The 14,036-nt window shown below is 47.5% G+C and overlaps 1 protein-coding gene across 2 annotated transcripts in view; it reads left to right on the top strand.

Annotated features, from left to right (window-relative positions):
- The first annotated feature begins 203 nt into the window (after positions 1–203).
- The window catches only part of NTRK3 (neurotrophic receptor tyrosine kinase 3), a 409,536-nt gene continuing 395,703 nt past the window's right edge, over positions 204–14,036 (top strand). For both annotated transcript variants that reach the window (XM_055002827.1, XM_055002826.1), the window contains exon 1: positions 204–451. In XM_055002827.1, the coding sequence (XP_054858802.1) occupies positions 204–451 (248 nt within the window). The remainder of the gene's footprint in view (positions 452–14,036) is intronic.

Genomic DNA, 14,036 nt, shown 5'->3' with positions numbered 1-14,036 from the left:
CCAGCCTTGGCACCATGCTGGCCTCGACGGAAGGGTACCGGGGGCGCCTGCTGGCTTGAAAAGGGGGGGAGGCCGCTCTTCTTGCTCCCCCCGTCCTCAGCCCCCCTCCTGCCTCCGTTTCCTCCCCTCCCTCCCCTCCCCTCTAACCCCCCCCCCCAGCCCTCCCCTCTTTGCCTTGGAAATAAAGCCCCAGCGAGCCGGAGATGGATGGCTTACTCTACCCGACCAAATGTGGCTTTTGGAACGTTTTTTTCCTCTGGAGCCTTTGCGGGGACTACTTGGGGGCCGTCTGGGGTTGCCCGGCCAACTGCGTGTGCAATAAGACCGAGATTGATTGTACCAAACTGGACGATGGCACCTTCTTCCCGCTGCTGGAGGGGCAGGATTCGGGCACCAGCAACAGCAGCGCCAGCATTAACATCACCGACATCTCGAGGAATATCATGTCCATGTAAGTCGGGGCTCGGGCTCTCCACGAGCGCCTCCCGCCCTCCGGCGCGGGGCTTCCACACGTCCCCGTGGTTTTTGCCCGAGCGGGGCAGGTGTGTGTGTATGTGTTGTGGATCAGGCGCCTATCCCGTGGCTGTGTGTGGGAAGCGCACGGGGCTTCGCGCTGCACACTGCGGATCTCCCCGTGCCTCTGTCCGGAAATTGTGCAGAGAGAGAGAGAGAAGGGGGGGGCATCACCTCTCCCCCCTCCCTCTGCTGGAAAAAGCAACAGTTAGGGCCGGGACTGGAAATGGCTTGGAAGTCCAAGAGGGCTTGCTGACATCCCTCAAGGGGACAAGGCTGGGTTATGGCGGGCATGTAAGAAGATCGCATATATCCCTAGTTTGTTTTAACTGTGAAATACTCTCTCTTTTTGGAAGATTTACAGTCATCACAGGATGGAATTTCTCTCCCTTTCTTCATGCTCCAAGCCTCCCTTCCTTACTGTGTCTAAAAAGATCTGGCAGCTTCTCCTTAATACGTACATATTTTTTTTGGAAATAGGACAGAAAGGGGGAGAGATCTCTTATTCAGGCACAGAATGTTACATCCCCCCCCCCTCCCTGCAGCCCCTTGGATGCTGAGCTGCCTTGCCTTTTGCGTTCATGTTTTGATCTTGGCGTGGCTGGGGGTGGAGGTTTTGAAATAGAGATATTTGGAGTGCCCCCCCCCAACCAAATGCTTGTTTGCTGGTTTATCTGGAAAATCAACTCTGAGTTGCTTTATGTTTGCTCGCCAGCGGTGCTGATGGTTAAACTCCATGCAAAATCCCATCAACCATGGAGACGGAGCCAGCCAAAGACTGGTGCTTTCTCTCCCCACCCCTACTTCCCACCTTCCATCCATCTAGATTTTTATTGTGTGTATCTTTATAATGGGGGGGGGAAAGGCACAGTATTTGTGGTGGGGTTTTCGATAAAGCATACTAGAATGGAAGGGGGAGAGGAAAGAAAGAAGGGTGGATGGGGTTAAAAACTCTAAGATACTTCATTAGCCTAATGCTAATTGAAATGGGAGTTCTGCCCCTTGAGTAAGTTGCATGTGGGAGTCGAATAGGGAATGGGGGGAAGGTGGAATTCTACGTTTTTGGCAGCCGTATACTGCGAGGCCAGGAATGAGTAACAGGGAAAGGGGTTATTTATTAACTACAAATATTTCAGAAGAACAAGAGACTTCGCTGGAGACATGGGGTGGGGGCCAGTCGTGTATATGCTAGAAATATAGCATCTCCCCCCTCCCACCCCATATGCAATAGAGCAAAATGTAAGATTCACTCTTAACAAAGCCCCCTTTTTGGACAACTGTCTCCTTTTCATATAGGGGGATCAGTCTGATGCTGTGTTGAATCTGGTGTGTGGCTGGTTTGTATGCCAAGAGTGTTTCTGCATGCTTTCCCAGGGCTTAGAAAGGATTCCCACCCCCCACTTCTCACACAAATAAGTGCACTGGAGTTACTAGAAGACAGAAATGGTTACTGCTGTCTCCTAGATGGGGATGAGTGGGGAGAAAAAAGCCAACTGTCTTCCAGTTGACAGGGCTCAGTCGCCTGGAGTCCCTTCATATTCGCCCAAGGCGAGGGGCTGTTTGGAAGTCTGCCTTGCTCAATATATATATATAGATCGCTCTTTTCTTTCCAGCAAGCCTGTCACCCCGTTGCCCTCTTTACCAAATTTTCTCCCAAGGTGCCAGTGCAGTTGACACACTGCTGCACTTCCAGAGTCATCTCTTTTTCTTTGGCTCTAAGAGGATTTCTGGGTAATGTTAGGAAAAAGTAAGAGGAAGAGTTGTGTTTATTTTCAAGCGGGTGTCTTTGGCCTCTGAACCCTTCGATAGCAGCTTTGTAGGCCAGGGAGAATGTAGTTAAACCTTCCAGGCATTGAGTACATGAGTATTTAAGCCAGTGTGTCTATATCGTAGTCTGAACTGCTGGGGGAGATATGATTATGCGAATCTTTTGTATCCGGAAAATGACTTTACTGCTTTGAAAATGCTGATCAAGCGGTTGGTGAAGTAAAAGGAAGACCCTCGCAAACTTCATAATAAAGCAAAGGTATTTTCCACCCCCCTGGAGGGAAAGAGAGACCGAATTTAAGGTTTTTCTCTCTAAGTCAGACAATAGTATAATATTGTCAAGATTGCCAATGATGGTAATTCAGTCCCAATAAATGTATCTTCTCGTTCTGGGTCCAGATTAGGCCTTTGCCACAGAGCTATGGCAGATGATTCTCGTCCAAATATTTGGACATGCTATCGTGGCTTGGGGATTTGAGTTAAAAACAAAACTTTCATTAGATGTGCATACCCCACTTTTGGTTACCAAAAATGCAGGGGGTGGGAAGGGCAGCTCTTTAAATATACCTACGAAAAATATATAGGGGGCAGCAAGGGTATTGATGCCCTGATATGAACGGCCCAGGCTAGCCTGATCTCATCGGAAGCTAAGCAGGGTCAGCCCTGGTTTGAACTAGAATGGGAGACCACCAAGGAAAACCAGGGCTGCTGTGCAGAGGTAGGCAACGGCAAACCACCTCTGCTCATCTCTTGCTCTGAAAACCCTGTGGGTCACATAAGTTGATGGCAAACACAAGGGTATCTATGGCTGTCAGCCCTGATAGCTGAATAGAGTCTCCATAGTCAAAGGCAGAAGCAGATTTGGGAGGGAATGGGGGGGGGTGCTTTGGTGTCATGTTGATGAGCTCTCAGAGTGTCTGGTTGGCCACTTATGGGGAGAAAAATACTTTTGGTTTGATCCATCAGGGCATTTGAAGTTCTCCTGTTATGGGCCATCTGTTCTTTACTGCCATTTTTGATCCCACTAATATTCCTCAGGGACTGAGCAGTAGACTTCACTTAGAGAAACTCTTAGAAGAAATCTGCAGCATTTTGACAACTGATTAGATTCCCAGCAAATGAGCAAGGATTACAGTTTCCTTTTCCTTGGTTTTATATGTAACCCCCTTCCCTTACTTTCTCATCAAGCTGAGGCATTTTCTAATAAGTGGGCAAGGCCCAAAGGACAGGCTGAGGGGATGGAATGCAGAACCCCAGGGGGCCAAACATTCTTGTGAAATGATGGTGAGACTGATACAAGAGAGTCTTTGGTGAAGCCCTAAAGAGGCTTTCTGAGTTCATCATGGGCCAAGCTACACATGACAAATGGCACTTGAACAGCAAGTGGATTGAGTGGAGGGCAAGTGAACAGGGAGAAATACACTTGCTGTTCAAGTGTCATTCGTCATGTGTAGCTTGGCCCCATGAACCGTGCTACTTGGAAATAGGCTATTCAGTTTGCAAAGTGAAATTGTGCTGCTGGGAGACAGTAGAAGTCTTGGAAACTTCCCCACAGGAACTGAGATATCACTAGGGTCGCCAAACTCCAGGTTGGGCCTGGTGATCTTCCAGAATTATGACTGATCTCCAGGTTACAAAGATCCGTTCCCCTGGAGGAAACAGCCACTTTGGAGGACGGAGTCTATGACATTAAGCCCTGCTAGGATTTAGCCCTTCCCCATACCCCACCCTACACAGACTCCACCCTCCAAATCTGCAAGTTATTCCCATCCTGGAGCTGGGAACCTGAGATAACAGGGTGATGCCATTCCTCCCCAAAACACACCGGGCTGATCTTGACGGAAGCTTAGCCCTCAGAGACAGAGGTTGGAGGCAGGAAAATGGCACCCCATTGAGGTTCAGTAGCCCAAACCAATAGCATCAAGAACTTCCTTGTGAGGCGGGATCTGGGTGGGGGCTACCAGAAAAGTAGGCCCAGCAACTCAGTGGGAAAGACCCTCAGGAAGAGAAGGGTAGTAGTCTAGCTTACTGTGTTAGGATACTATGCATATAACCTTGGGGAAATGGATAATGAAAATTGACAAGTTTCATGTGAGGAGACCAAGGGCGGTTGACTAGCTGAGGCCTCCATTTTCTGTCAAGTTATCAATGACATTGAAACCAACCACATTATCAGTGACTGTGTTGAGAGGATAGCCCCCTCTTTTTCCACTAGCCATCTTAATGGTCCAGTACATAGTGGTTTGTTGTGATTTTTGTGCAAGGGGGCATAAGAAAAGACTGACTTGGCTTGGGGAACACTGGATTGATTTTTAACCAAACTCTGGTAGAAGAAGCCGCACAGTCCATGGGAGTTCCGGAAGCTGCCATGCCATTGTGCGTGGATCTTTATGCTCCTGAGAACCAACTATCTCAAGCTGCCAAGTGGTTGTAGCTATTGGATGGATGGCAGGAAGCAGTCAGGTATCCTGTCATGCCTGGATCCGTTTCCACTAAGAATCTCTTCTCAAAGAAAAAAACTTGTAATTTGTTGGCTTTTTTGGTTGGGCTTTGAGTCTTGTCCCTCTAGGAAGCTTGGCTGATGTGTGACAAAAATATGAATATAGATCTAATTCTCAACATGGCCCCGTTGGTGGATACTTAAATCCGGAGATTGAACAGACAAGACAAATCTGGAAAAGTCCCAGGTTAGCAGAAAAATCTGAAATCTAAGAAGTAAAAATTAAAAAATAAGGGGTTAACCCCATCAAATAATAGAAGCACTTTATGTAGCTTTAAGAAATGAATGCTTTCTCAGTGGCAGAATGGGGGGTTGCTAGGCAACTACATCAGTATTTACAGCCTTCATGTCTTGGTTTCTGTCAGTAAAAGGAAGGCGGAGAAGGCAGTACTGTTCCCAAGGCTGTTTTGGCCTTTGAGGAAAGAGTCATTGGTGTCATCTAGGCCTTTGCTCCAGTGGCCCCCAGCCTGCCTCCCCACTCTCCCCTCCGGCAGCCAGGACTTGGAGGGGGGGGAGATGTTGGCATCCCTGGCCTGCAAATGCCTGGCAACTGGATACCATCTGACTTGTATTACTCACCCAGGCCTGGCAACTTGCTACTGTTCAACAGTGCCCACCCCATGGAAACCTGTGTTGCTCAGTGGTTAGAGTTTCAGATTCTGTCATGCAAGCTTGTTGGGTGAGCTTTTGGTCAAGGCACACTCTCTCAGCCTAATGTACCTCAGGATTGTTGTGAGGATAAAATAGAAAAAGTGAGAACGCTGTAAGCTGCTTTGGGTCCCCATTGCGGATAAAAGAGGGCTATAAATGAAGTAAATAAATATAGCTGACAATGGTGGGGTGTGTGAGAATAAAAGGTTGGTTAGTTGGTCGGTAGCCAGGACGGTAAGGAGAAAAGGAAACAGTGAGGATATGGGGCTGCCAGGAGGAGGGAAGGAAGAAATAGTATGAGGAGGGAATACATGAGAAAGGGCTCCTCACAAGTACTTTCAGATTCCCCACTATGCAGCTGGCCCTGGCCCTGTGGCTAGAACCATGCAGAGTTTTCTCAGAGAGAGGCTGCCAAAGGGAGGGAAGGAGGGAAAGTTGAAGATGGGGTTGAGGTGGAGAAAAAGATAGGTTGACTGGTGGTTGGAAAGAAGAGAAGGAAGCAGGAAAGGGGAAGAGGTTATGAGGGCTTTCAGGGAAGGAAAAGAGGAAATAGCGGGAGAATGTGAAAATGGTCTGCCTGGCAAGTGGTTGCAGGTTCCCTGCTTCTAATAATAATAATGGGAGGTGGAAGGGTGGGGTGGTGGCCAAAAGAGAAAATTGTGAGGGAAGAGACCAGGGGACCTTCTTCTGATAATGTGTCTGAAAAGCCCTTTTTACAAACTTGAGGGCCAAGGTACATGTTATTTAAGGGATCTGTGAAATGAAAATAAATAGGTTTGGTAGAGTCAGCCACGCATCTCCTGCACAGCCTGACTCTTTGACCATCCTCTAAGGGCCTTCATTCTGATTCTTGGAGGTTGAATATCAGATGTGATTTACTACAGTTACGAGTCCATTGTCACTTTCACAGACACTGTGCATGTTATGTTCAGTAAATAGCTATGAATGAATGAAATCTTGCCCTTGAGTCATAGCTGGCTGATGGCGACCCCTGGTGGGGTTTTCATGGCAAGAGCCTTACAGAGGTGGTTTGCCATTGCCTGCCTCTGCAACTTTGGTCTTTGTTGGAGGTCTCCCATCCAATTACTAACCAAGCCTGACCCTGCTTATCTTCTGAGATCTGACCACATGGATAAATATTCCCTGACATTGGCTTAATTGACCTTATACAGAGTCAGGCCTTTGGCCCATCAAATCCAGTCCTTCCTACTGAAACTGGCTGAGTTCTCTAGAATATTGAGCAGAGGTTTTACCCTGACCTTACTGTCCTAGATTGGTTAAACTGGAAATGTCAGTGATCAAACCGTGGATGCTCTGCCACTACAAGATGGGTTGGGTTGCTTCCTGGCAGAGGCGCTGCGTGTGTAGTGAATCTGCACAACACAGTAATAATCTATACGTGGCACTTGAATGCATTCAGTGTCTTCTGTACAGAATCGGGAGGATTCTCAGAACCACCACCCTGTGAGGTGGCTTTAATAGACACTGAGGAGCTGAGAGAGGGCGAATGGCTTATGACCACCAAAGATGATATCTGAACTGGGGACTTGGTGTTCTGGTTTGCCTATAGTCCATAGCTGTTTTTTCTATACTGGAGAACACAGCCGTCTCTTGTGTTGACCACTCCTAGTTCAGCTGGGCTAGTGGGATTGTTGCAAACCATCTTACCACAACAGCCTACAAACCACCTTTACTGAATACCACCTTCCCTTGATCAGTAAGGACTGCGCCAGTTTGAGGAAGAAAATGATATCTTCTGGAAGTGTCTTTTGCAGTAAAGATTCTGCAGTCACCACTTGGGGGTACTGGGTGATTTCAAGAAGATACAGGAACAGGTTGTCAAAGCAGAATGTTTGTCAGTGGGTGGAGTGGGCTGGAAACCTCATAACAGATCAGTCAGCCACTGGGTTTCCATCAAGCGACCTGCTCAACCTTTATCACACTCCATGTGGATGCCAGGAAAATCAGCTGATGAACGTGGTCCATCTCTCTCTCTCGCTTGCTGCCGACCAGCCACTTACAAGAGGTTCTTCAATCAAATTCTTCTCCTTCCACATTGTATTAAGAGTATCGGAGCCTTTGGTCTGTGTGTTTACTGCTGTTCTCAAAATGTCTGCAGGCTGTGGATTTGGGACTGCCTGAACCACAATCGCGGTCTGGTTCCATGGTGTTGGCTCGACCTCAGCCCAGGTCTGGCCCTCCATCAAACTGACCTGCCAGATTGAAGAGATGGATTTTCATTGCTGTGGATCTTCCTTGACTTTGTCCTTGCCGAAGCATAGCGGTTCGGTGGGAAGTGACATGGGAACACCGCAACACTGCTTGGGATGTTTCGGCTGTGTACAAAAGTTTGGCTGGCAATAGGTGGATTGTGTTCCAAGGGTGCTGCCAGGTGAGATGGTGGCCCCAACCTCCTTTTGAAGCAAGCCCAGTCTGTGCTACTCCAAATGTTGGCATCGCTTTCCACCGCTTTGGTGCGATATCATCATCCTCGGTGTAACTCAATCTGCTGTTTAAATGCTCGTTAAGGAATGGAACAAAAGCCTCAATTAATTAACGTTCTGGATAGTTTTCTTCCTTTCTTCTCTCCTCGCCCCCACCTCCTCCTCTGCTCTCTATCCTTGCTAGCAGAACAGTCACGTTTCTAGGGGGGCGAAGTAAATGCTCTTTGCTGTTGTGTGCTGGGAAACTGAGCCAAGGTCAGGGGGGCTGGAATGAGTAGGAGAAGCGGAGAGGCTGTGGGCTGGAAGAGCGTTCCTCAGTGACGACTCAGCAGCTTTTTGGAGAGGACAGCTTATGTCGGTATAAGGTGGTGGTGGAGGTAAACTGACAAATCCCTGGAGTACCTCCCCCCGCAACTACGGTAGAGCAGAGTAGGGCACTGTGACTTCCATATATCACCAGTGGTTTTAAAGCAGCAATTCCCAAATTTTGGGTTGCAGCAGTGTGCCAAGATTCAGTTCTAGTTTGCTGCCTTTGTGTGTCTAAAGTACCCATTGCAGTAGAGGCTGCCCGCCATGTCTCTGCATGCTGCTCTGGCCACGCTCCTTTCTAACTGCTTGGAAGTTGGCAGGTGACCAGCTGTGCCGTATGTTTGCACCAGCAGCATCCCACCCCTCTCAATACAGCAGAATTGCCCTGGAAGGAGGCTGTTCATTGAATCTCTGTACAAGTCACAGCTCTGGGCTCCTACCTGTTTTTACCACTGAGCAGGCATGTGCTTGGTTCATGCTAAAACAAAAGAGCAGGGAGAGTTCCTTTACAGATAGGCAGTTCTTACCCTTCCAGGCAGTAAACCTTTTTGGATATCGGAGAGAAACATGGCTGTGATTTTAGCCTTTGTCGAATTATCAGAAGTTAGAGAGCGTGTGTTTTTAAATGGCCAAAGATATTCTGCCTGCCTAATGAAGCTGGGCCAGGGATGGCAAATGGTGGAGCCTGGCTTGCACTTCCCCATAGCTTTCCTTTTCTTCTTCCTCCCCGCCCCCCCCCCCCCCGAGTAGTGTTGGCTTCTTGTCCCTTTCCCAGAAGGTAGTGAAAATGCATCTGTCTTTGTGACTCTAGGGACGAGGTCCTGACCATGAGCCATTAAGCTTCTCTGGCCCCCTGGGAGCCACATGAGCAGCGCCATTAGGCGTTGTCATGTAGAATCAGGCACAATTCTTGTCTGAACAGCTGCTCCTGAGGCTGGGGCATCTCTGAGCACCAACTAGCAGAACGAACTTAGAGACCTGATGCAGTGTCCTTTGTGTGCGTGTGTGTTTTGCTGTTGTTCTGGGAGAGCCTTGTAAAATGTACAGAACCACCACTCCCTCCCCTCTCCCGTTTTCTTACTGGCAAATGTAGTTTGACCCTTGCTGCGGCTGGCACAGGAGACAGGGCAGGCAGTGCCACAAGTCAGGGATGCTTTTGCATGCTCTTTTTGTATTCACCCAACTGAATGGAAAATGTGTAATTAAACGAGTGATTAAAAGGTAGAATCACAGGCAGAAGATGCAGTGACAGCCACAGGCATAGACTGTTTTAAGAGAGGATTAGACAGATTCATGAAGGATAGGCCTATCGGTAGCTAGTAGCCATGGTGACTAAAAGAAACCTCCACATTCAGAGACAGTCAGACTTTGAATATGTGCCAGCAGGTTTTTTTTCAGCTGGAACACAGTGGAACGGAGTGCCAGCACCTCTTGAAAATGGTCACATGGCTGGTGGCCCCGCCCCCTGATCTCCAGACAGAGGGCAATCTAAACTCCCCTCTGTCTGGAGATCAGGGGGCGGGGCCACTGGCCGTGTGACCATTTTCACCGAGGGCGATTTAAACTTTAAAAAATTCCCCCCTTGTTCCAGCTGACCCAAAGTGACGTCATTGTGCGGTCCTGAGTTCCACGACTGAGTTCCACCACCTCTTTTCCCAGAAAAAAAGCCCTGTGTGCCAGGATATAACTTTAGGGGAAGGCAGCCTCTAGGCCCTGTCATTCGCCCTCCATATCAACTTGTTGTCCACTGTGTGAGACAGGATGCTGCACTAGATGGACTACTGGACTGATCCAGCAGGGCTCTTCTTATGTTCTTGTGTGTGTCTTTTGGTCTCTCCTAATTGCTTAATCCGTTAAATCAGTAGATTTTAAACTGTATACCAGGGAACTGAGGTTTTTTGTTAAAGAGGTTAGCAATAACAGGGCTGTGGCTCAGTGGAAGAGCATCAGCTTTGTATACAGAAGGTCCCAGGTTCAGTCCCCAGCATCTCCTGTTAAAAGGTGACGGGAAAGAACTTTGCCTAAGACTCACTGCCAGGATGAGTGGACAAGGCTGAGCTGGAAAGATAAGTGGTCTGGCTCGGTAGGAGGCACCGTCGTGTACTCTGGCAGCAATGAGCGAGCTACCTTTCTATTGTCTGCCCCATTAATAGACAACAGTTCCCAAGATTTTTGGGGGGACAAACCATGCCAAGCCAACCTCTTATCAATTTATAATCGGTTCTAATTCTCAAGATTCTGCTTTTGCATTCAGAGATTTAAGCAACGGATTGGAAGGATGGGTTGGCTGCAAGATTGCCACCAACTCAAAAGGGATGGTGTGGGGTGGAAAACGTGATGTCTGCATTGCTTCCCCAGGTATACAGATTAATGGACTGTAGCTGCATCTGTAATTGAGCTTGCCTGAAACATGGACCCTTTGACTTACTCCCCAGTGAGAGCTGGGGTGCTATGTGCCTCTCACAGAGCGTCTATGCCTTGCCTTGAAAGTGGGTCACCATCGCCCCTTGGAAAAATGGCTGTGCTGACAGGTGAAGCTTTGTGGAACTAGATCCTGATGGAATACCAGGCAAATAATATCTGGAGGCTTCAAATGGATGTTTTGTATTAGACCACCCCTTCACATCGAGTCCAAGCATATCTCCTTCTGTATTTGTAACGAAGCTGAGCTGTGCTGTTTCAGGCTGCATGTTGGAGACGCTCTCATTTTTTTGAATTCTGTGTTTAGGAATTCCATCTTGATATGCTAGTCTTCTAAGTGCAGGGAATGTATGACTCAGTGAACTCTGAGGTCCTCATATGATGCAGGCTATTGTTAGCAACAGAGGAATCCTTGGGGGCTGCTGAATGCTTCCTCCATCCACTCATTTGTTTCTTCCTGAGAATACAAACCTTGTTCATTTCCGATCTCATTGTGACCTCCACCCATCCTGATTTTTATCACTTTTTAAAAACTCTTCCTCCATGATTGTGCTACAATCCCTTCAGGAATGAATTGGCTCCAGCTTCATCTTCCCGCGAATACATCTCACTGTCATTGGCTGCTCTTCTACTCCAAGACTAGTTAGTGACCTTCTCAGAAGTGATGGGTCATTCCATCTTTCCCATCCAAGCAGCACCTGTCCATCTTTACTACTTCATTTACATAAAGAGGCAAAATCCATAATTTTCTCCCCTTTAAACCTCAGCAACTAGTCGCGAGAAGCCCAGTGAAACCAACACCTCGGGTAGTTCACTTTATTTATACCCAGGGCTTTTTTTCTGGGAAAAGAGGTGGTGGAACTCAGTGGGTTGCCCTCGGAGAAAATAGTCACATGGCTGGTGGCCCCGCCCCCTGATCTCCAGACAGAGGGGAGTTGAGATTGTCCTCCGTGCCGCTCGGCAGTGCAGAGGTCAATCTAAACTCCCCTCTGTCTGGAGATCAAGGGGCGGGGCCACCAGCCACATGACCATTTTCAAGAGGTTCCGGAACTCCGTTCCACCGTGTTCCTGCTGAAAAAAAGCCCTGTTTATACCCCACTTTTCTCACCAGTGGGGACCAGAAGTAGTCATATCTTCTACTGATTTGCATCGCCATTCAGGGGTGGACTGGGGCAGGCTGAGTCATGTTCTGGAGGTGGCTGGACGTGGGCTGCAGCTGCATGGACAGAGAAGGCAGGCTGTTGTTGTGACTCAGGTCTGAACCAAGCTGCCGCTTGGCTTAGCCTGCTCTAAGCTGCCAGTAGCCCTCTAGGGACTTCCGTTATAAGTTAAAGGGTCAGTATGGCACTATCAACATTGGGGTGAACCAGAAGACTTTGAAAAGGAAAAACAGCAGTGGAACTAGCAAGGATTCCCCTCCATCTCTGCAGAAAGAGGACTAGTGAAATTGAAAGTGCGTGTCAGTTTCCCCAGACTTCTCAGTTGAAGAGTGTGAGTAAGGGCTGCTGTGAGGGTTGGGTGATGGCTGTTGGGTCTGGAGAAGGTTGCTTTCTTTCCCAAAAGGCTGCCAATTGCTTTTTTTTGCATGGGTGACCTACTATGGCACAGTCGCCACATACCTAAGCTAGCCCTGATATGCTGGGATTCGTCTAGAAGCACAGTGTGCGTTACATCTGTAAGAAAGCGGTATATGCATTCAGCAGAACTGAAGGGTTAAAGGAGGGTTGCAGCACTTCAGGTTAAGGTGTGCCTGTGAGAAAGAAGGTTTCTTTTCTTTGAATTCTCCCTGTCCCACTATACACATAGTATCCCAAGGAGAAGGCTAGGTTGAGTCTTTTTTCCTTTGTGGCTGTGTTCATACACAGAGCATTTGGGGCAGCTGGGATTCAAATATACAAGCTGTATTTCTCCCCTTCCCTGACAAAAACATGGAGGGAATTGCATGAAGACCTTTGCCTTCCTTAAGAAGAGGGTTTGTTTATTTATTTAGCTATTTGTGCTCTGGTTCTCTGTGCTCTCTTCTCCTCACAAGGGCTCTGTGGTTAAGGTTGGGCCAAGAGACAGTGGCTGGCCCACAGTCACCCAACAAACTTGCATGGCAGAGTGGAGGTTCGAACTGGCCACCCTCGCCACAATGCCACACAAAATTGTTGAGCAACTTGTAGATGTTCGTGGTAGAAATGGCTGTTCGTTCCGTGAGGTGTGCCTATGCATGTGTGTATATGAGAAAGTGTCTCTCATTGTTTGTCTTGCAGCTTGAATGCATGGGATATCTCTTTTTTTTAAAAAAAAATGTTTTTTTTTCCAGAACATTCAGACAAATATATGAGCCACTAATAAAATAAGTGGTACAGGAGAGAGAGAGAGAGAGAGAGAGAGAGAGAGAGAGAGAACCTACAAGCCAATCCAAAAACAAATAGACAATCTCCATTGGTTGTTAAGGACTAAGCTTGAGTTGGTGCTTGGTATAATAATAATAATAATAATAATAATAATAATAATAATAATAATAATAATAATAATAATAATAATAATAATAATAATAATAATAATATAATCGATTTATATACCACCCTTCAGGACAACTTAACGCCCACTCAGAGTGGTTTACAAAGTATGTTACTATTATCCCCACAACAAAACACCCTGTGAGGTGGGTGGGGCTGAGAGAGCTCTGAGAAGCTGTGACTGACCCAAGGTCACCCAGCTGGCTTCAAGCGGAGGAGTGAGGAATCAAACCCGGCTCTCCAGATTAGAGTCCCGCACTCTTAACCACTACATCAAACTGGTATGAGTCGTCTACCTGCAGTGACTCATCTGAAGTGACATCTTTGAATTGTCGTCCGGTGCTGTGAGTCACTCACTGCCTGACTAACTTGCATGTGAGAACCCGGCCTTAACAAAAACAGCATTTGTTTCTCTTACTTCCTGCATGGGCTTGCCTGACTCAGTTCAACACCTGGATTGAACCTAGAGTTTTGCAAAAGGAGAGGCAGTGGTTTTGAATCGAAGACAAAAAGCCAAGGGCTTAAACCAACAAAAGAGATTTAAATGAAAACATTAGTTTTAAAAAAATAAGATTGAATCAGCTGATCAGCAATGAAATTGGCTGACTGGGGAGCTTGTAGGATCTCCTTCCATGGAGACCTGCAAGAAGAGGCTGGAGAAGAATCTACTTAGAGATGCTTGATTAACTTCTCTCAAGCTAAGATTAGATTTTTAGTTGGCATTTAATTTTTAACAGGGGACTTCCCGTTAATTGAGCTGGTCCTGGAGTAAGCCAGGATCTGCTTCTTGGCTGATTTCTACTTGCTGACACAGAGGCAACGATCTATCTGTGTGTATTTCTACCTCATGTTTCTCCCCCCCTGCCCCCTCCTGAGGGCAGCTTGCAAAATTCATAGCAGAAAAAAATAGTTGAGTTACTATAT

Source organism: Eublepharis macularius, chromosome 18 (genome assembly GCF_028583425.1).
Source record: "Eublepharis macularius isolate TG4126 chromosome 18, MPM_Emac_v1.0, whole genome shotgun sequence".
Lineage (NCBI taxonomy): Eukaryota > Metazoa > Chordata > Lepidosauria > Squamata > Eublepharidae > Eublepharis > Eublepharis macularius.
The sequence above is the reverse complement of the archived record's forward strand: the minus strand, read 5'-3'. Positions and strand labels throughout refer to the sequence as shown.